Source organism: Macaca nemestrina, chromosome 11 (genome assembly GCF_043159975.1).
Source record: "Macaca nemestrina isolate mMacNem1 chromosome 11, mMacNem.hap1, whole genome shotgun sequence".
Classification (NCBI taxonomy): domain Eukaryota; kingdom Metazoa; phylum Chordata; class Mammalia; order Primates; family Cercopithecidae; genus Macaca; species Macaca nemestrina.
This window is the reverse complement of record NC_092135.1, coordinates 134,110,619-134,134,022: the sequence shown is the minus strand read 5'-3', so window position 1 is coordinate 134,134,022 and position 23,404 is coordinate 134,110,619. Positions and strand designations below refer to the sequence as shown.

The 23,404-nt window shown below is 48.9% G+C and overlaps 1 protein-coding gene across 13 annotated transcripts in view; it reads right to left on the bottom strand.

The window, feature by feature from the left end:
* Positions 1-23,404, bottom strand: part of LOC105473862 (ArfGAP with GTPase domain, ankyrin repeat and PH domain 1) — a 644,177-nt gene that overhangs the window by 84,777 nt on the left and 535,996 nt on the right. For all 13 annotated transcript variants that reach the window (XM_071073619.1, XM_071073622.1, XM_071073625.1 and 10 more), the window contains 3 exons: positions 12,585-12,739; positions 8,474-8,564; positions 13-235 (listed from right to left, as the gene is read on the bottom strand). In XM_071073619.1, the coding sequence (XP_070929720.1) occupies positions 13-235; positions 8,474-8,564; positions 12,585-12,739 (469 nt within the window). The remainder of the gene's footprint in view (positions 1-12; positions 236-8,473; positions 8,565-12,584; positions 12,740-23,404) is intronic.

The window sequence follows — 23,404 nt, the reverse complement described above, 5'->3', positions numbered from 1 at the left end:
CAAAGTTCCTACCTTGTGGAGTCTACTGAGGGTTTCGTCCGCCCCTGGCTGCTCTCTTCCCAGACGCTGTTGGCTAGCTCGTTCCCGATGGACGACATCACCTTGATGAGCTCGATTGGCCAGTCATCCAGGTCCAGAGATCGGACTCGGGAAAGGTGGGTGCCAAGATTCCGGTGGATCCCTGAGCACTCGATGCACATGAGGGCTCCCAAGTTCAAACTGGCCCAGTTAGGATCTATGGGAAGAGGAACAGAATGCTAAATGCAATCAGACCATCATCTCTCATTCCAACTGTCCTTAGAAATACAAGGCCACGAATCAGTCAAACTTCGCGTTGACAGGCTCTTCCTAGAACCACATCCATGGCTAGAAGAAATGCTCCCTAGCCAGTGCTCAGTCCTGTTTGAGGTGTCCCAAACGACTGGCAGTTGGTAGTAGCTTCAGAACACATTTGGCTGAAGCCAAAGCCTTGGAATTTCCCACACAATAAATAATTGACAGCTTTGGTTTGGATAGAAAAGATGCACTTTCCCATACGTCACAGCAGCTTTCACCTTGAGAGGGCTGACCTGTACGGGAAAAAAACACGTGTGACTCGGCATCCACTGGGGACAGCTGCTGCCGAGGAGAAGTGCTGAGGGGCAGCTGGGTGACACCGTGACTCTGGTCATTCCCTTATTGCTACCTCTGCAGCCACTGGCACATCAAAGTTTCCAGGAGGTACACAACGGGCATGCTTGCAAATTTCAAAGATGAGAGAGAGGTACACTACAGTGAAAAAATATCGTTTTCAGTGATCTTATTTAACTATAGCTACTGAAGCAACTGCACCGTGGGCAAGGCCCTTTGGTGGGGTTATCACGCAGCGCAACCAACGCTGACTTGCAGAAGGAATGGTGACAGGCTTTGGGCTGTGAAACTAGACCAAGGACTAGTGTGAGGATTGTGCAGGACAAGAAATGGGTTCAGACAGCAGCACTGGGACCCCAGAACTGGAGCATTCACTGCGTGAAACTGGCTGGCATCATCAGAAGACCAAGAACTCAGGCCCGGGTTGACTTCATGCTAGAATCTACAGCTGATGTGCCAAGATGGGGTTGACCTTGAGAGTCAATGGCTTTCACCGCTGTAAGTAGACACGGCTTACTCTCCTGGGAACAGGCAATGTTTACTCCGGGCACACTTGAACAGTCTACAAAAGACCAAGCAGCTCAGGTCACATTTGACTCACTGGGGAGACATCTCTTGTTTTATAAATGTCAAGTGACCAGCAATAGCGTTACGCCAGTTGATCAGAAATCAGAAAACCAGTCCTTTATTTAACATCTACTGCACGTGCAAGAAGGCAGCGATAGATACCACAAGAAATGTGAGAAGACGCTGGGCGCGGGGGCTCATGCCTGTAATCCCAGCACTTTGGGAGGCCAAGATGGGCGGATCACCTGAGGTCAGGAGTTCGAGACCAGCATGACCAACATGGTGAAACCCTGTCTCTACTAAAATTACAAAAAAGTTAGCTGGGCATGGTGGAGGGCACCTGTAATCCCAGCTCCTCGAGAGGCTGTGGCAGGAGAATCGCTTGAACTCGGGAGACGGAGGTTGCAGTGAGCTGAGATCCTGCCACTGCACTCCAGCCTGGACGACAAAGCGAGACTCCTTCTCAAAAAAAAAAAAAAAAAAAAAAAAAAAAAAAAAAAAAAAAGAAATGCAAGAAGAGAGATCTGTGACCTCAGAGAGGTTCTGGCTGGGAAGGAGAAACCTATGCATCAAATGGAGAAAACCCAAGCAGAAGAGAACAGAGAAACGCAAAGACTCAATGCTAAAAAGTGCAGTCAGAACCAATGCGCAAGTGGCATGGGAAGGAAGAGGGCAGCGGGGACAGGAAGGATGGCCACATGGGGGATGCCCTGGTCTGGGGGTGTGGAGGGTGGAGGCATGGCACACAGCTGGCATGGACCCCTCCTCTCCTGTGGCTCTCCCTTTGTGTCTGCACAGCCCACCTCTCCACTGGCCCCCTCTGCTTCTGCACCTCTGGATCACTGACAACCAGGTCTCCACCTCCAGATCATGGATGCAGCACAGCCAAAGTCACCAGCCCCTTCCAGGGCCAAACCCAAAAGACTCCTGTGGCCAACATTTCACTTGGCCTCTTGTGGGCTGGTCACTGCCCAACCCCTCCTCACAACATTGACTACTACTTTTTTTTGAGATAGGGTCTCTCATGGTGGCACAATCACTGCTCACTGCGGCCTTAAACTCCTGGGCTCCAGTGATCCTCCTGCCTCAGCTTCTCCAGTGGCTGGGACCACAGGTGCATACCACCATGCCTGGCTAACTTTTTACATTTTTTTTGCAGAGATGGGGTCTTGCTATGTTCCCTAGGCTGGTCTTGAACCCCTGGGCTCAAGCAATCCTCCTGCCTGGGCCTCCCAAAGTGTTGGGATTACAGGCATAAGCCACTGTGCTGGGCCAGGGCTAACTTCTGATACCTTTTTGGTCAACAACCTCTCTAGATTTTTTCCCCACTTTCCTGGTTGCTCTGTTGTGATCTCTTTCCCAGCTCTTCCTCCCTGACCTCCGGGCTCCTGTGGGGTCATCTCTTCCGACTCTGTAGTCTCTTTTAGGCCAACCCAACCCACACTTTAATCACCACCCAAGCACGAACACCTCTTCCTGGCTCCCGAATTATCATACACGCAACGACCACGTACATTTCAGTTGGGAGAATCTCCTCGACAACATCCACTCTGCAAATGCATTCTTCTGCCAGGTCCTTCCTGTCTCAGCTATTCAAGTTGGGACCCCAGGGGTCCACCTTGATTCTTCCATCATTCCCACAGCCAATCACAACGTTCTCAACCTCTCGTAAGTCCAACCCTTTCTTCTTGAACCTACTGCTCCGATGGGCATCCTCACCAGTATCGCAAGTGGGGTGCAAGGGGCTCCTGTCTGCGGCCTCGCCCGTCGCTTCCCTGCAGACCTCTTCACACAACAGCCAGGGCCCCACTGAACACAGTACTGCTGATCATGTCACACCACCGCTCAAAACCCAGCACCTCTCCTGCTCCCTTACGTCCCCGCATTTGGCCCATCACCAAGTGCTGTGGGGAAAAGTCTCACACACTGTCCCTACTCACATCTGGATCCCTACAGCCACTTGCCTAAACTCTTGCCAGAACCTCTGATTTGGTTCCTATGCCCACCCCACCGCCCTCCATGCCGCTGTGGGTTGCAGACACAGAAGCCACTCACGCTAGCCTCTCGTTCAGACCTTCGTGCACCTGCCTCCTACCTCCCCCAAGCAGTTCCCAGGCTGTCAGGTCCAGATCTGAAGGATGACATGAATGCGTGGGACACGTTCCTGTGCCTGGACTCTGAATTCTGTGAAACCCAAAATGTTGCAGGGGGCGGGGGGTAAAGTGTTCCAGGGCCCCGTGCTCACCACCCTCCGCTTAGAGACAGGGAAGGCTGGGGCTGACTGAGGGGAGAACCTCGCCTCTGCTCCAGCAGAGAATGACTCATCGGCAAGGGTTGGTATCTAAGCATCACCACTGCAATTTCCTTGAAAGATGTCTTAAGGCCAACTGGGACACTTCGCTGTGTCTCCGCCTGGGTGGAGAACCTCGGCCTGTGGCTGATCCCAGCCTCCTGGCATGGCCTCAGACCTCTGAACTGTCTCCTGCCCCCGACCTGGCTTCAGGCCCTGCTGGTTCCACAGCCCCAGGCCTGCCGTGCCTGCTCTCCAGGCCCCCACACCTGTGTGCGTGCCACCTGCCAGCACTGCCTTTCCACCTTTGTCCTCTGCAAGCCCCTCGCTCTCCGGGCCTCAGCTCCCCTCCTGAGAAATGAGGCCAATAATTCCCATCCTCAAGGGGCTGTCAGAAGGATTAAAAGCTACGAGGCACTTAGAGCAGTGGCTGCCCCATGGGAAGTACAGTGTTAGGTGTTGGCTGTAATTACATCTGTTCCTTCACATATTCAACCAATATTAACACACTGGCTTCTGGGGATACAGCGGTGAAGAAAACGGAGAAAAATCCCTGCCCACAGAAATGTAGGATGTAGATTCTATGGGGACAGACCAACTAGGAAAAAGTAAAAAAAACCAGGCTCAGTATAGTGGCTCCTGCCTATAATCCCAGCACTTTGAGAGGCCAATGGGGGAGGATCGCTGAAGGCCAGGAGTTTAAGAACAGCCTGGGCAGCATAGTGAGACTACCTCTCCACAAAAATTTTAAAAAATCAGCTCGGCATGGTGGCATGCACATGTAGTCACAGCTACTCAGGAGTCTGAGGTGGGAGGATTGCTGGAGCCTAAGAGTTGAAGGCTGCAGTGAGCCATGATTATACTGCTGCAACCAAGGACAGGCCCTGAGAGGCAGCCCAGCTGCTGCACTGCTGCACTCCATCCGGGGCTATAGGGCAAGACCCCATCTCAACCCACTCCTGCCCCCGCCCAAACCAGAAAAGAGCTAAGAAAATTGTACGATACACCAGAGCTAGGAAGCCCCCAGGGCAGGACAGCAGGGAGTAGGGATGTGTGTGTGTGATTTCAAACCTGGTGGTCAGGGAAGGACTAAGAGGCAACAATGGGACAGAGACCCAACGTTGCGGGACCCGAGGTTCTATTTGTGGGCCAAGCTGAAGATGACAGCCTGGATGTGCTCCTACCGTAGGCTGTGGTGAGCTATCTGGTGGTAGTGGTGGGTGCCAGTTCCCTCTTGTGTGCAGGCCTGGAGTCCACAAAGGGAAATAAGGCAGGATTCTAGACATCGGAAAGGCCCAGGAGAGAGGGGCACGTGTGAGGTCCACGCAGCAGGGCGGGAGGGAGCAGCACACGGTCAGCTCTGACCAGGGCTTCACGGATGACGTGGATGGGCAGACAGAAAGCAGCAGAAATGGTGGCCTGCCTCTCAGGGCCTGCCCATGAAGGTCAGACCTGCTGGTGAGAGCCACTGATGGTCCCAAGCCCTAGGATTCTCAGGGGCCCTCAAGTGTGGACTTCCCTTGGCATGTTCCTGGCAGAAGGCAGGCAACAGGCGCCCTAAACAAAGGCCCCACTGTCCAATGGGCCTGGGACACGCTGGGATGGGCCGTGCTGAACAGGTATCTTCAGAGCAGGACTCCTCAGAAGCACAGATGTCCGAAGGCTGCAACTTCCTGGGAGGTGGATGCTGTTAAGAGTTTCCCAAATTCACTGGCTCTAGGAAACCCTTTATAGACAGGCACCCCCAACGCTCCAGCTCAGCGTCCACTCTGGAAACAGTGCTCTGGGATGTGCCCAGTGCGCAGACAGAGGGGGCTCCTGGCGGTCTAGAGCATTAGGGGGCCAGGGAGCTGTTACCACAATTCCAAATTCCACGCTGCATGAAAATCCCCAAGCCTCAAAAGATCCTACCACTCAGACACAACTGGTGCTAACCTTTCAGAGTTCAGCCTTACAGATCTTTCTCTGCTAAATACCTGTAAATATTCGTTAGGTTCATCCAGACTCATTGTCATACCCCTTTTTCATTGTACAACACATTATGAAGTTTCTTTATCTCAAGCCCCCCACCCTCCCTTTTTTTCCCTTGAGATCAAGTCTCACCCTGTCGCCCAGGCTGGAGTGCAATGACGCGATCTTGGCTCACTGCAACTCCGCCTCCCCAGTTCCAGTGATTCTCCTGCCTCAGCCTCCCAAGTAGCCGGGATTACAGGCATGTGCCACCATGCCCGGTTAATTTTTGTATTTTTAGTAGAGATGAGGTTTCACCATGTTGGCCAGGCTGGTCTCGAACTCCTGACCTCAGATGATCCACCCACCTCGGCCTCCCAAAGTGCTGGGATTACAGGTGTGAGCCACCACGCCCAGGCTCAATTAAGTCTTTTCCCATGATTTTTAAAGGTAGAAAAGAGAAGACATCACCATGAACTGCTTTTCAATTGTTAAGACATTTGGGATGCTTCTGATTTTTTCGCCATACAAAGCACTGTGATGAACACCTGGAAAGACAGATCTCTGCGCCTGCCTTGCTCAGTCCCATCGGTTTAGTTCCTGGAGTGTACACCTGGAGTCAAGGGCATCCACTCTTCAAAAGCTTTTATATACATTCTCAAAAGGCCCCATGGAGGGGTTTACAGTTCATCATCAGTGTGGGCAGTGTACCTATCCTGGTACTTTCACCAAAATTGGGTATTTTTACTTAACACATCCTTGCCAACGTGCTACATCTTCTGAGCCTTTCCATTCTTCTCAAGGCCCTTGTTCTTGAGAAAATACAGCAGGCTGGCCAACAGCTTGGTTTGAATCCTGCTACGGGACTTGCTATTTCTGTGACCTCAGACAAATGACTTGACCCTTCAGGCTCCTCAATTCCTCCCCTTTAAGTGGGGCCCACAGGAGCAGCAACTGTTAGGGTTGCAGAATGAAAAGACAACACATGCGAGGGTTTGGCACGGGGCTGACACAGACCACACATTTAGCAAATGCGTGCTTGCTATCGCCTCTTTCTCCTGAATTGTCAAACTCTGCCCTTTCCTTTGTCCCTGTCTATCTGCTCAGGTGGTCTTGCTCAGAACAAACTGGCCCACACCTCCCCTGCACTGGCCTCCCTTTCCCACCCCCATCTGCACTCACATGCACAAGCTCATCTCAGACAGGACCTGCGACCTCCAATTTGCCAGGTATCACGGTCCCCGCAAGCCACGGATGGCTTTCTTTTAAAGCAACCTTCAGATGCATGGTGGAAACAACTGCAGGCATTTTCCTTAATGGATGTTCTAATATTTCTCAGGTTTGTGCTTTTAAAAAAGCTCTTACTTTTAAAACTTTTTGATAGAAACATACTTCAAATAACTGCTTCTCTCTTCGAACTTCATTTCACCACACGTTTGAAAGTAAAACTTAAAAATTCAAACACAAGGAGGTGCTTTAAAGAAGAACCCCAAGATACTTGGAGAAGAACCCCTTCCCTCAGCCGCAGGACAGACTCCTCCACAGAGGCCGCGGACGGACTTTTGATCTCTCTCCTGCCTGCTACGCCGCTGAGTGCACTCTTGGAGGGGTGCTTCCCTTCCCTTTTGTCTGGAGCAGTCCTGGGCTCCTGTCTCCCTTCCCGGCCGAGCTGACCCCGGCTGGCCTCCTCCCTGCTTTGCCTCTATTCCAGTCTGTTCAAAATGGTCTGGCCAGATCCGTCTCCCCAAGTGGAGCTCAGGGTCCATCTCCTTCCTGCTCTAAAACTCCAATGATGTCCCTCTGCTTACAAATGAAGAACAAAGCTGGAAAGTTTCACTTAGCACTCACACTCCAACTGGCTTCTACCGGTTTCCCAGCCCAAACAGCACCTCTGATCCTACAACCACCCGGAGAAGCTCTCTTCAAGCCACTCACTTTGCTCACAATGATTCCTTTGGCCCCTTCCCTGTACACACCCTGCCCATCTCCAGAGTCCTGCTGACAGACAGCTCCCATGTGGGTGGCAAGGCCGCTGCGTGCCCCTGATGACTCTCCCCAGCGCTTAGCTCCATGGTCAGCAGGTCAGTGCCTTGTCCAGTGCGTTTCAGGCTTCATGATGGCAGGACCCACCACGCTATGCACGTTTAACTCCTGGGCAGCACCCAGCCTGGTACCAGCACCTCTTACCTTGTTTGAACTGGACTTCCTTCTCTTCAAAACACTACTTAAAAAAAAAAAATTCTGAATGGAAGAAGTTTACTGAATGTCTCCAATACTGTCTCTGGGCTGGGACTGCAACAATGAAAATAAGTCCATACTCTCAATATTATGAACAGCAAAATGAATTTTGCAAAGGGAAAATAATAGTATGGATTAGACAACAGAAAGCATGAAATAAAACTGGGTTACTCTATGGCACAAAGCAGTACTTACAACTTGTATCAGTTCAATCAGAGGCATTAGTGGGTAATGGATTTAAGACCAAAAAAAAAAAAAAAAAAACAAAGACATCATTTGATGGTGAAACCCAGAACATATGATTGTGAAATTAAAAAAACAATACCCAGAAATCTCTAGGCAGGAATGAACCAATTATATTCTATTTTTATGAAAAAAAATCAGTAAGTGATCACTAATTAATCAAAAAGTAAGCCAGCCACCATGCCTGGCTAATTTTTAATTTTTTGTAGAGATGGGGTCTCCCTGTGTTGCCCAGGCTGGTCTTGAACTCCCGGCCTTCCTAGCCTTGGCACAGGCTGTGGGGCCGAATCCTTTGCACCCCAGGTGTGACTGTTGCTCATCAGATGCCAAAGGCAAGGAAAGACTCAGAGAAACACACCCCGCAGACAGGGGCGAGGCCTGTGTGGAAAGTGCTCTGTTAAGGTAAAATCCAAACAAAATATCTCAGTTTCCTAAAAGCAGTTAACTCTTATCTGCCAACAGGACAGATGTGAGTCCCCTGCAACCCGGGCCTAGTGGGACCACGTGGTCTCCAGCTGCAGAGCGCCAGCCCCTGCTGCCACCGCATACACTTACTCTGGGTATCGCAGTCCACACAGTGGGAGTTCCCGCGCATGTTCCGGATCGACTGCAGGGCCATGGCCTCGCTCTGGCTCGTCAGCCGGGACTGGGCACGAGGAAGACACAAATACAAGGAGAAACGTACATCACTGATAACGTCAGGGAAAGATCAAACAGATTGGGAGCAAATGTAGGATGAGGGTAATTTCCAAACAATCACCCCTGTTTTGACGTCTTTGGGAAACAGCATAACTGAAGGAGAAATCATCATGCATGGGGCTGGGGGAGGGAGGAAATGTCACATTTTAACATTCATCAGCTGAGAGGGACTCTGCCAGAAATGAGCAAAGAGGACAGCTCTGGATCATCTGTGAATAAACATGGACCATGGTCACCTGGAGAAGGTAAATGGGTAACCTTCTGGGCAGTAGCCACATGTCTACTTGGTATGAAGAATGAGAAAGAAATAATCCGTTTATAAGCCCAGGGTTAGGGCTCCATCAGCACTGTAAGACATATCTCATGGTTCCTTGTCAGAAAACCCCATCCGTACCACACATCACCCTGGGAGATGCACCTGTCATCTGAAGACCCTCAGTTGTTACAGTGATGAAGCCACTCACCAAGGTGGGGGCAGGGAGAAACATGAGCATAGCTGAGGGTGCTGATTCTTAACCTTACACTTGATGGCTTGCTCTATTTTTATTTATTTATTTATTTATTTATTTATTTATTTATTTATTTACTATTATTTAAGCCAGCGTCTCGCTCTGTGGATGAAGCTGGGGTGCAGTGGCGCAATCATAGCTCACTGCAGCCTTGAACTCCTGGGCTCAAGTGATCCTCCTGCCTCAGCCTCCTATAGTGTTGAGATTACAGGTGTGAGCCACTGCACCTAGCTCTATGGTCTTCTTTAAAAAGGATTTAAAAACATACGTGCTCATTGCAGCAAGTTTAGAAAATACAGAGAGGGGAAAAAGAACATAAAGATTTATAAACAATGATATGGCCATCCATAGTTAAGCATTATTAACATTTTGATATCTGTTCTTTCAGCCTGTTGTTTGAACACATCTACATACACATATGTACTTTAAAAAGCCAGCATAATACATATTGCTGTGTAGAAACCTGCCCTTTCCAGCCTAACGGAATCTGTTCATTGCTCAGTGCCATCCCATAGTCTCTGACATCATCATTTTAAATGGCTGCATAGCATTCTACTTAGTGAAGACCTATTTATTAAGTTCTCTTTGGTGGACATTTAAGTCACTCCCAATTTTTCTCTATCATAAACGATGCTGTAAGAACATACGATGGCTAAGTCTTGGTACACATTCATGATTATTTACTAAGAATACATTCCCGGAAGTAGAAGTTCTAAGTAAAAGGATATGTACTGGAGATGTACCTTTTTCCCCGCCTAGAGAGAAGATCTTGCTCTGTTGCCCAGGCTGGAGTACTGCAATCACAGCTCATAGCAGCCTCCATCTCCTGGGCTCAAGTGGTCCTCCCACCTCAGCCTCCTGAGTAGCTGGAACTACAGGTGTGAGCCATGCATCTGGCTACTTTAAAATTTGTAGAGACGGGGGTCTCCCTACGTTGCCCAGGCTGGTCTCAAACTCCTGGCCTCAAGTGATCCCCCCACCTTAGCCTCCCAAAGCACCAGGAGTACAGGCGTGAACCATCGTGTCTGGCTGCTATGTACAGTTTTTAAGGCTTATTTATTAAATATGCATTTAATATTATAGTTAAAGCAAAAATTGATCAATTTCAGAGGACAGTTACAATAAGCTTGATTTTTGTGTAAGAATTCTTCATAAATTGAAACATCTCATGTCAAATTGATGTGAAACCATATATTACTTGCTACATAATAATAAATTGTAATGTATTAATTACTACTGTCTAATTAGCATCATGTGTTATTGAATTTTAATTCCCTTTGGTTAGATACCCAAGTATTCAAAATATGTTTAAACAGTTTACATTGGCTTCTGGAATGCACATGTATGATCTCACACACACACACACACACACACACACACGGATGTGCTTCTGTCTCTCTGTGTACATGTATCACTTCTGTGGTTGGTTGGTTTCTCTGTCTGTCTGTCTAGCTATGCCTATACTTGTATCAGCTCTCAATTATCCACTGGCAGGTAAAACACTATAAAGCTGGTGGTCAACTTGGCCTGTGTTTTTGCCCTCCTGCCACTCCTTGTGGACAGTATTTCCATGTTTTATGCCCTCACACCTGTTCAACCAATGCCCAAGATGACCAGCTGTGAGTCGGCCACCTTTGGTTGCTCAGCGCATCCTCCTCCCAAGGCAGCAATTCCCCGGAGCACAGGCGCCTAGTGGGGGCCAAAGGGCAGCATTCTAAAGGCTTATGTGTGCATCGGCTGAGACATGAGCGGGGAGGAGCCTGGCAAGGTGTGGAATAGGAAAGGCTGCCACCATCCCAGATCTTCCTGAATTAGGTCGAGATGGCATGGGCTCAGAGTCTGCTGTGAGAGACTGTGATTCTCCCATGAAGGCGGGAATCTGTGCCTCTCTGTTTGGTAACACATCCTGCCTCCCCGTCTTCCTTTGCACAATGAGCTGCCCACGCTTGGAGGATGCGGCGTGCTGTTGCTCCCCATCGAGGTGGCCCCAAAGTACCCTGTGCTCGTTTCAGGAGACACATTGTGGATGCGTGTGGACGTGACCCAGTAAAGCCAGGGTGTATGGAATGAAAGGCAGTGGTTCTCCCCACCTTGGGTATAAAACATTTTTTAAAAAGGGAAGCAAATTACATTATAATAATAATGACTATGGTCTGGTTTATCCTGGTTAAAGAGGGTAATAAAATAAGACACTTTATCTTTCTGAAAGACAGACTCTCTTTTCAGTGACAAAGCCGCACATAAATCATTGGCAGAAATTTCTTTAAATGGTTACAAATGAAACTGCAGGTCGGTGGGTAACGTCCTGTCTCTTAGTTTCTAGTTGTACATAGTTTGAAATATCAAAATGCTCTCCAAAAATCTACAGCGTCCCAACAAAGAGGTTAAAGAGAACCAAACGTTAAAATAATGACATGGAAGCAATCCTTGATGGGAAAAAGGACTTTTGTAGAAGGAATATCACTGGGCAGTAGTCTAGAGAATACAGGTTAGGCCAGGTGCAGTGGCTCATGCCTGTAATCCCAGCACTCTGGGCATCTAAGGCAGGTGGATCACTTGAGCCCAAGAGTTTGAGACCAACCTGGGCAACATGATGAAACCCCACCTCCACAAAGAATATATATTAAATCAATAAATATACAAATAAATAAGCAAGCAAGCCAGGCATGGTGGCACATGCCTGTAGTCCCAGCTACTCAGGAGGCTGAAGTGGGAGGAATGCTTGAGCTTGGAGATTGCAGTGAGCTGGGATTGTGCCATTGTACTCCAGCCTAGGTGACAGACAGACAGACAGACAGACTCTCTCCAGAGAAAAAAAAGAGAGAAAAAAAATACAGGTTAAAATCTTTTTCTTTTTTAGCTAAATAACTACGAAAAACAAATTGCCTCTAATTATTTTTTTAATATAGAAAAGAGCTGCAACACCACCTCTAATTATTGAATAAAACACATACCAGGCTTTATCAGTTTAGATAACAGAAACTTTATCTTCCCAAGCTCCCTGCACGCTCATACAGACCCTGTACTTTTCATTTATGTCCCTAACAAGAGACAGTTTTCCAACTTGATGTCAATTTGAATTCTGGGCATTTATGAGAACAGTGCATCTTTTAAGTCCGTCTCTTTTTTTTCTGAGCGTATTCTGTCCAGAACAAAAATAAATGTGGACCCAGAAGCCACAAGAGTCCAAAAGATTCCCTCTGGGATTGGCTGAGAGAGTGAAGATTTAACCTTGGCTCTTCTGCCAGGGAAGCACAGTCAGGCTGGAATACTCACATATGACGGTATAGACACAGGTGTTTCTGATCGTTTTAGTTACTGAGCTTTCTGCTCACAAAGAATAGCTAGGTCCTGTCATTCACACCAGTCCTCTATTTTCCCCTCCCTGGGGCATTACTTGGGGCCCGCATTCCCCCTCAGCAGCCGCAGCCTTGGTTTTGGGCAGCCTGGGGCCTTACCTTGTTCTTGCTGCTCTCACACGACTGCAGGCTGGCCAGGATCTGGCTCTCGATGGCTTGGACCCAGGCGTCCCGCTCCTCATACGTCGTGGCTTCAAAGTGCCACGTTTGGCCAGTGAGGGACACAATGATAAACTCAAAGTTTTCTTCTTGTTCTGAAACACAGAGTGTGGGATGAAGAGTTTAGCTTTCACGAGACAGCAGTCCCCCTGCCGGCCCTCTGTCATAGAAGTGCCTCTGGCTTCAGCTGCCCCTGCACGGGCCGGTGGCGCACACAGCACTGGACAACCACGGCAGCGGAGATCTGAATCCATGCACCTCCCAACCCTCCAGATGTGGTTCCTAAGGCCAGCATGGCTTAGCCAGGTTTCAACCAAGGCTCAGGGGACAAGGCCTGATGACACGGACGGGTGATGTCAGCGTCTCTCTGTGGCACGCACACAAAGCAACCTACGAGAATAACTATGTAACTCAGGCTGACCATCCTTACCTGGGGGATGAAAATTAAGTTAGGGCCGCTAACCTCCGGATGCAGGGTTAATTTCTACCCAAGCACTCGCATAGATCCGCAGACACTCCATGGAAAGAGGAACGTGGGAAGGTTTCTGTTCTTTTATGGCAGAGGACCTGTTACCGTGGGAGAGGCATCAATTCCCTTGTTTCAGTTGGGCAGAGTGCGTGGGATCCCGCGCGCCTTAGGAGGATCTCAGCTGAGACAGGCCCCAGACTTGGTAGCCACTCTGGGGCCGTGTCTGGAATGGGAAGAAAGGAACTTGGGGCTACCCCTGCGACCCCACCTGCCACATCGGAGTCTTTGGGCAGGTTCCTTGACTCCTCCGAGGAGGAGTTCATTTTTTCTAACCCATAAGATGAAGGCAAAGGGCACCAACTGTCTAGTGCTTTCCTGCTAGTTCCATGAAGTGTACAGACCCAGGCGGATGTGGGGCCTGGTCCACGAGAGACACTCCACAGATTCACGTCGGCCTCTGTTCATGATTCCTGCCAAAGGGGGAGGCACCACTGGCAAAGAGCATAACTAACTGCAGACAAGCATGAATACTTTTTTTTGAGATGGGGTCCCACTTTGTGGTCCAAGCTGGAGTGCTGTAGTGCGATCACAGCTCACTACATCTTCCACCTCCCAGGTTCAAGCGAGCCTCCTGCCTTTGCCTCCTGAGACCCTAGGCTGGTCTCAAACTCCTGACCGCAAGTGATCCTCACTCCTTGGCCTCCCAAAGTGCTGAGTGACAAGTGTGAGCCACTGCATCAGACCCTCATTAAGAAATCTTCAGCTGGGATTTTAGACGCAACACCTCATTTGACTCAATATTTCCAGGCCCTGGCCTGTGAACTAGCTGCATTAGAATCCGCTGGCGAGCAACTATGATTGGTACTGACTTTCATCTACCTGTCTGCCAACCACTTTACTTATCTCCGTCCCCAGCCCGTGGCCATTGGGCTGGCTCATGTCTACTGCACGGACCTCTGACCTTCCAGACTCTTGGTCCCTGTAGCCCAGCTTCCAAGCACGGCTTACTGCCCTTACCTAGGCTGGCTCTCCCAGGCCCCGCCTGGGACATAAGGACGTGCCATCCCACTCGCCCTTTCCCCACTCCTTTCTGGCTGGGTGGACATGCAGCCCCTTTGCGGCTGAGAGAGATCCCTTCCACCTGAACAGCCCACTGATGCTGCCAAGCCTCACTCCCAGGGGTGTGGGGACAGCGCCCAGCCAGAGAGGGCCCATGGCCTCCGCCAGCCCCTCAAAGGTCTGTGACTCCCCTAGGTGCTGACAGCCACTGCGCCCCGGGCATATTCTGGGGGCTGCAGCAAAGTGCTGTGATGTGGGTGCTGAGTGGAGGCTGGGCCTGAGGCCCTGGCTGGTTAGTCTCCCTTGGGGTGTCGGCACTGAGGCCCACCCCATCTGTGAAAGGGACTGATCTGGGCTGGAGTGGGAGGGGAGAGAAAAGTCTTCAGAGAAAGTCCTCGGCTGGCCCACACGGTATGTGGGTGTCCTTTGTGCTCTCAGTTACCCTGGTTCCTGATTTCTGGAGAGCTGGTCTGACAAAGGTCAGGATGGGAGGGTCTGGTTGCTCAGGAATTTTATCCCAATCTACTGGGCTCTTGCATTTGAAGAACAAATGATCCCCCCCAACCCCACCACTTGTGTATTGATGCAGATGCAAACACTCCACCTGCTGTGGAAAGGGGGGTGGGGGAGGAAGGTGGGGGTCAGGGTGTCTGCAGGTCATGCCTTCAGTAATGACCTTAAACACTCAGGGACTTGGAGTTTTCATTAAAAAAAAAAATCATTGTAACTGTAAGTTTCACATAGGTTTCACCATGGCTGACTTACAATGATACCCTGCAATTACTGGCTGAGCCACTGCCTCTGTGGGTCTTGGTCCAGCTTCTTGATCCATGGGCTTTTATGTCCTAGTACTATGAATTACAACATTTTTCTTACAGATTCTCATAGGATAGTGCCCCAATTCATGTATTTTATGCAAAACTCTCCTAGTGAACAGATAGGTAAGGTAAGAAAAAACTACGTAACTCACAGTTAGGTCATAAGGAACACTTGGTAATTCATGGGTGGGATGTGACAATTTTTCATTAGGAGATCAACTCAACAGGCTCACAATTTGTTTAATCTGTGAAATTCAAATACACGTATCAAAGCTCCCTCTGATCAGTGTTTATTGGATCTTCTAGTGAAAAAAATTACAACCATTAGCTTCCCGGTTAAATTTATGCACAACTGGTCCCCTGTAAAGCTTTCCTGTTCAAATGTGTGCCTCTAGCCAGTCATGAGCTACAGTCACTGGAACAAAGGCCAAGAGCTGAACTTGCATCACACTGTACGGGTGCAGGTGTCGGTCACTGTGGTCCTCAGCTGCCCTGCCCCACATGCTAGGCACTGGGCTGGGTGAAAGAGATGCCAGCACGCAGAAGCCTGTACCCTCTGAATGTCTCTACGTGGTGAGGACGGGCACACACAAGCAGGCAGATGACTGAACACAAAGTGATCAAAACAATGGAAATCGGAAGGAAGTTCCACAGGAACATCTCTATTTTTTGCCTCATCTCAATGCAGTAGCTGCTATCTGGTATCTTGCACTGGAATACTCTCAGTATCTCATGCAAAGACAAAACTTGCAAATTAAATTGCTAAAGCACAGTTTGGCTCTGCCCGATTAATTATGTAAACAAAATTTACCTATGCATGCAAACTCTACTTAGGGGAACAAATATATGTAAGTGTTCACAAGAACATCAGAACCCATTTCAAGCTGATTTCCAAATGTGCTCCCTACGGTGGCTGTTCTACGGCTTCATCACTCACTCTATTTATTTATTTATTTTTCGAGACAGAGTTTTGCTCTTGTCTCCCAGGCTGGGGCGCAATGGCGTGATCTCAGCTCATTGCAACCTCCGCCTCCCGGGTTCAAGCGATTCTCCTGCCTCAGCCTCCTGTGTAGATGGGATTACAGGTGGGTACTACCATACCCAGCGAATTTGATATTTTTAGTAGAGACGGGTTTCTCCATGTTGGCCAGGCTGGTCTTGAACTCCTGACCTCAGGTGATCCGCCCACCTTGGCCTCCCAAAGTGCTGGGATTACAGGCATGAGTCACTGCACCTGGCTGAACATTCACTTTAACAATCTATCCCACCACCTGTCTTCTTATACTGGACACAAGTAAGTTCCCTTTTCTAGTATCTTCTATGTCACTCAACATTTCTGTCTCTCCTTTCAGCTCCTGGTCCTTTCTTCCCCTATCTCTCTGCATCATTTACCTGGTCCCCTCATACCTTCTTGCGGACCTGGATTTGGCATGGTTTCCTCACTCTCTTGCAAACTTGATGTCCCCCTTCTACAGACCTCCTGACCTCACTTCCTGATCTCACTCCATCCTTGAGAGACATCATCACCTCTTTTCTTCATCCTTCACTTGCACAGCGTGCAAAGCAGACACGTGTATGCATGCATCCAGCTCTTTACCACACTGTCTTTTCTAATAATGCTTCCCCATCATCCACCCGATTGAAACCTCACTTTATAAGACTACAAATCAAGGAACAGCCAGGGGTCATGGGCTGTGCTCAGTCTTCTTTCTCACTGACCCCCCTCTTTTTGGAGCACCTTATGGGGCTGATAGGCACCACCATCTTGTAGTATTTTCCCCCTTGGTCTTCTGAGATGCTTGATCACCCTGAAGACTCACCCAGATGTGAGCAAGGCATTTATCAGGGTGAATGAAAGAGATATGAATAGAGTTACATGGATTCACAACTAAGGGGTACTAAGTAGCATAAACTAGTAGGAGATCTGCAGTGGTCAACCATGGAACTTTTACCTCTGTTTTGCCTCATTCAATATTCATTATGTTTTATCAATGACTTGGATAAAGACATATAAAGTCTGCTTACCAAATTTTGAGAGCAAAGAGTTTTGGGGGATAGCAGATAAACTAAGGTTTTATTCCCATCCCCAGGGTCTAAAAAGAAGAGGACCTCTGAGCTGAACTGACAACTCAAATGGTCAAATGCATGACTAGAATTCCTTCCCTTGGACCCCAACAGCAAGAGGGGTTTGGGGGGAAGATTTTGCTTCCCAACTACAAATATGAACAGGCTGAAGGACTGCAGTGAACAGCCAGCCCATAATGGGGCTCCCGATGAAAGTGAAGGCTGTGAGTGTGTCATCCACAATGGTGAGGAGGTGGTCCTGTCTCCATCACTCAGGGTGGTAGCCAGCAGGCACCACAGTGAGAGCCCAATGCCAGGGACTGCTCACTGGGGACTCTGAGCACAGGGGACTTCTGTCTGATGGAAGACGGATGACACCTGTTCTGGGTGCCCTGGAGTCAACCCAGGACAGAAAAAAATGATGGAGACCCCGCACGTGGAAGATTCTTTCCCTCTCACAACTATCCATAGATGGAGCTTATGGGTTCTGCTCCCTTGGGAGTTTCAGGCCCTTGAATGTGGCCCTTTCAGAGGGAGACTGGTGGGAATTCAGCATCTCACAGGTGACTGGGAGGGCCCTTGCAATTCTGAGATCCTGTGGGAGTGATGCAAGATAGCTGAGAACTATCTTGCATCTGTGTTCTCAATGCAGGCAGCTTTGAGCAGCTGCAGAGAGTTCTGTGTTGAGATCTCCAAGGCTGGCTCCAGGCTCCTGGAGAAGGATCTGTGATTAGCTAGCAATGTCTACCCCAGGGCAAGGAGGGGTGCCCGTGGCGTGCTTACCATCTTCTCACTGTGCAACTATAGTTCTCTTTCCAGCTTTCTGATCACTGCTTCTCTTTCTCCTCCCTGGTTCCTCTGCATGTGGCCTTTAGTGAAGGCAAACTTCAAGTTTAATGTTCCTCCTTCCTCCTCCCTCCTTCTTAAGGGTTCCTTTCCTTCCGAAGCTTAGTCAGTCACTTCCTACAGGCATGTACAGTTCATATATACATATATATACATATATAAACACACACATATATAACTAATTCATATATCTAATCGGTTTTGGAATTTTAAATGCCTATGGATTGTTTCTCAAATACTTTGTCCTCATATCAAATTTAACACGCATCACATAGATTTGCTAGAATTTTCAAATGCTCCTCTTGGGGTTCTGTATTTCTCTTAACGATTACAATGCTATTCTAATCATAAAATCTCAAAATTACCTGGACTCCTCCCTCTCCCTCTTCCTACTGCCATCTCATCAGTCACAGCCCTGCTTAGCAATATCCGCCAATCTGTACCCTTCCACGTCCTTCTACTTTCAGCCCTTGCCTGACTGTGAAATTGGCTCTGGCCCAGCTTTAATCCTTCTCTGAGTTTACCGTGTAGGAAGTTTGTGCAGTTGCTCCCCTCCCCAACACTTAAGCACTTCTCCCTTGTTCCTGGGGCCTGGCTTCCCTTCCAAGCTGTCTGCTTCACAACACAGCAGTCCACAGTGAGGCCTGATCTCCAAGAGGACCCTCCTTCTCCCTCCCCAAATCAAATACACGAGCTGAAACTAGAACTGTGAGCCTAAAGTGCTAAAAACCGGCAAAAGTGAAGGCTACCCTGAGAGGCAAACACCTTTGGTAGCACAACAGATAAGGTCCTAAGACAGGAAACATAAACCCAGGGTCCAGCACCCGGCAATCCTGCAAGGACAGGAGCTGGGAAGCCCCAAGTCTCAGAGCTCCCCTGGCTTCTGGTATCTTCTCTACAGGAAAGCTTCCCATGGGCGGAGACCAATTACATCTGAACTCAAAACCAGAGGTCACCCAACACACTGCAAACAAGACAGCAGATTTCGATCCAAAGCATTACTGATATAGGCCGGGCACAGTGGCTCACGCCTGTAATCCCAGCACTTTGGGAGGCTGAGGCTAGTGGATCACCTAAGGTGTCAGGAGTTCAAGACCAGCCTGGTCAGCATGGTAAAACCCCCGTCTCTAGAGACAGATTGCTCTTAAACAAATATTAAGACGGATCACAGACTTGTTAAGAGTAACAGTCAGAGTCGCGAGAGTGTGGAATAATATCCTCAAGGGAAAATAACAGTGTAGACTTGAGACTCAGGAAAATTCTTGAGATTCACTCTGAAGAACAAGAATGAAATACAGGCCAGGTGCAGGGGATCGCGTCTGCCATCTCAGCACTTTGGGATGTGAGGTGGGAGATTCACTTGAGCCCAGGAGTTCAAGACTGGTCTGGGCAACATAGTGAGACCTCATCTCTACAAAAAATTTGAAAATTAGCCAGGCATGGTGGCTTGCACCTGTAGCCCCAGCTACTTGGGAGGCTGAGGTGGGAGGATCACTTGAGCCTGGGAGATGGAGGCTGCAGTGAGCTGTGATCACACCACTGTACTCCAGCCTGGGTCACAGAGTGAGACCCTATGAAAGAAAAATCAGAAAAGAAAAGAGCAGAGAAGAAAAGAAAGGAAGAGAAAAGAAAGGGAAAGAGAAAAGAAAGAATGAAATATAATTTTTCTGCAAAAAACCCCCAAAGCGCTTATTACCAATAGACGTCCACTAGGGAAATTACTAAATGATATATTTCAGGGCCAGGCACAGTGGCTCACGCCTGTAATCCCAACACTTTGAGAGGTCGAGGCAGGTGGATCATCTGAGGTCAGGAGTTCAAGACCTGCCCGGCCAACATAGCAAAACCCTGTCTCTACTAAAACACCAAAAAAAAAAAAAAAAAATAAAAAAATAAAAAAAAAATTGGCTGGGCATGGTGGCATGCACCTGTAATACCAGCTACTTAGGAGGCTGAGAAAGGAGAATCACTTGAACCCGGGAGGCAGAGGTTGCAGTGAGCTGAGATCACGCCACTGAACTCCAGCCTGGGTGACAAAGCAAGACTTCATCTCAAAAAAAAAGAAAAGATGTACTTCAGGAAGATCCTAGAAGGCAGGTTTGTGAAAGACGGGTTGATGAGCAAAGGAACTGATAAATACGTAAAAACAAAAATCTAAACAAAAACAATACCGACTAAAACTGCTAATGACATGCCTACCATGGGAAAAGTCAAAATGCTGGAGAACATGAGAGTGGCGGTGAGGACATGGGAGTTAGGATGTCATAGGGGCCTTGGACTGCTCTACTGGGGGAGGTTAAGGACTCACTTCACATGTTGGTAAATTAAGTCTATGTGGTAAACTTCTGCAAGAAAAGAAGTCGAATGTGCAATTTCTCAACCAGAAGAAAGAAAAAAAAAAAAATAAAAGAAGCATGATTAAAACTTCTTAGCCAACGAGGAATAGGAGAGAACCCCCTTACCTTGGACAGAGACGATCTCTCCCTAAAACCACAGTGTCACTAATCCTAAGGGTGAGATGTTAGAAACATACCTTTGAACACTCAGTTACAGGATGCTCAAGACAAGGACACCCACCGTAACTGCTTTTTTTCGTCCCTGCTACCCGGTGTAGCAAGACAAAAATAAGGAAATAAAAGACCGAGAGATTGGAAAGGAAGATAAAGACATTCACAAGGTATGTGACTGTCTTCATAGAAAACCCCAAATCACCTACAGATTATTAAAAACCTAACAGCAGTTGGCAAATGGGCAAGATACAAGATGAATACAGAAATATTAATTGCATTTATGTACACTAGCAAACAAAAATCGTATTTAAGCAGGCCTTCCCAAATAATGGGCATATATTTATATCTGTGAGTAGAAAAGGAGACACACAGACTCGTGAATGAGCTAAATCCTTCCCTAAAAGTAACATAAAGAACCACTTGGCATCCGCAGCCGCTCAGAAGAGGTGGTAAAGAGAAGACTTCACACTTTGCCTGGAGGTGACGGATTAGCCAGAGTCCGAGGGTGGCCTGCTCAGGTTCAGGCCTCCTCTCTTGGAGAATGAAACCCTGGCTAATTGGCTAATTACCATGAAACACCAACAAGGCCCAGCAGAGTAAAGAGGAAACAGACGCAAGACACTCCGGGATCCAGGCTGATGGACACCAGCTTCAGGTAAAGGCATGGATGAGGAAGGCCAGCCCCATGATAGGCCCTGCTGACCCAGGAAAGCACCGCTAAGCTTCGCTTCCCAACTAAGAACCAACTGTGCAACCCTAGGCTCACTTAAGATATTCTTTTTTCGAGGGGGAGTCCTGTGCGATAACTCTAAACCTGGAAAAGCACGGGATTATACAAATAATGAAGAAATGAAGACAAGAATTGCAATCCTCAGGATCAACAGCTCGGTGACAAAGTGTGGTGAGCAGGAAGCTGTGCCATCTCTGTGATCCTTGGGTATGGTCTAGTCTCTGATGTGTACGAAGCACGCACAAAGGCCCTGTGATCACAGGGCAGGTCTTAACGCCACGCTTTTCCGTGTGAGTGGCAGTTCACCATGCAGTGAATGCAGTGAGAGGACGATGAACGGCTCTTTGGGGTTTCCGTTCTGTTTTGACTGGATGGTTCAGCCTATACCTGGAGAAGCAGAAGATGGCCCCCTCTGTCTCGTCAATGCAGGGTCCAGCACCAGCTCCCAAATCAAGAGGCAATGGTGCTGCTGACCCTGGGCTGGCTTCTCCCAGGCAGGCTGTGCTGATGGGGACCGGGGCTGAACTGTGTTGCAAACGTCTGGGACACCTGGAGGGGAGAGGCTCAGTCTGCCCTGGGGGAGGCAGGACAGAGGCGGGAGATGGAACCCTACACGCTCCATGCAGAGGCGGGCCCCAGCAGGGGGCTACCCTGTGCCTTCTTTTGGATTTTCAGGCCCTGAAATCTATGACAAGGATCTGAACAGCTGGCCCTTGCTTCCTGAGGAAGGATTAACATCTGAGCACAGAGCCTAATTAAGGCCCCTCTACACCAACACTGCCGAGTGGAATCCAGCTATGTTAGGCCCATGTGTTTCCTAGGATCCTGTCTTTAGGTGGCTTTATTTTTTTATTTTCAGGGAGAGTAATAGGTGAATACCCACACGCAGAGTTTCAGATCTAATTGATATCTGCCATGTGACTTTTCTCTGCCTCCCAAGATTAAAAAAATAAGCACAAGGATTACAGAGCAACTGCACAGTCATGTTCCAACTTCCAGGAAATCTGTTTATCTGTAACAAATCTACTGCACGGAATAATAAATACAAAAAATAACACCGCTGGGCTCCAAATTCCGTATCAGGCACAACGCCAGGACTTTACAGCCATTATTGCGTGTAATCATTTTCCTCTCTTAAAGTGGCAGTACTCTTCCTCCATTTCCTAAAAACAAATTAACGTTAAAAAGGAGCTCTCCTTGGGAATCAAAGATGGCGTAGGGGCCGGAAGGGTCTCCAGTGGCTTTCCATTATCTTCTCCTATTCCTCATGCCAAGAGAGCAAGATGGTTGGGCCTTTTGAAAGTAGTTTCTCCAGAAATCCCTCAACAGCTTGTACTACTGTTATTCTTTTTTTTTCTGAGATGGATTCTCACTCTGTAGCCCAGGCTCGAGTGCAATGGCGCGATCTCAGCTCACTGCAACCTCCCCTTCCCAGGTTCAAGTGATTCTCTGCTTCAGCCTCCCGAGTAGCTGGGATTGCAGGCGCCTGCCACCATGACCAGCTAATTTTTGTATTTTTAGTAGAGATGAGGTTTTGCCATGTTGGCCAGGCTGGTCTCGAACTCCTGACCTTGGGTGATCTGCCCACCTCGGCCTCCCAAAATGCTGGGATTACAGGCGTGAGCCACCGCGCCCGGTCTGTCATACTTCTTTCTAACTGATGTCGGGTCACACAATCAGGCCAGTCTGGTAAATGCTGGGGACACGGTGCCCAGAGGTGGTGGTCCTCTGGGACTTCCATGTGCCACCTGCTGGCTGTTTGGCTCCCTGGCCAGCACGGGGGGCAGGGATGGCCCCATCTGTGTCTGTCAACTGGAGCATGTGATGACCCTGGCCGCTCTGATCAGTCCTGGTGGGGGCGCATCATCAAGTGTCCTCCAGCGTTTCACATCTGAGTTGGGTCCATCGAGTGCCTTCCCCTCTTATCTGGGACCTGTCAGGACGTGGCCCACAGGTGCAGGTGCCTCTGCCCGCTCCATGGGAAGGAACACTTCTGCTATCGGGCCACTCCCTGTGGACAGGTACGAATGCTACTGCCCACCAGAGTGAAGCCAGGGATGGGAGGTGGCAGGGAGCCTGGTGCCTCTGAGGTCCCTGAAGCTCCACCTGCCTGTCCTACAGTTGGTTCCATGAGACATCCATCCATCCATCCGAGAAGGAGTCTCATTCTGTCTGTCACCCAGGCTGGAGTGCAGTGGCACAATCTCAGCTCACTGCAACCTCCGCCTCCGGGGTTCAAGTGATTCTCCTGCCTCAGCCTCCTG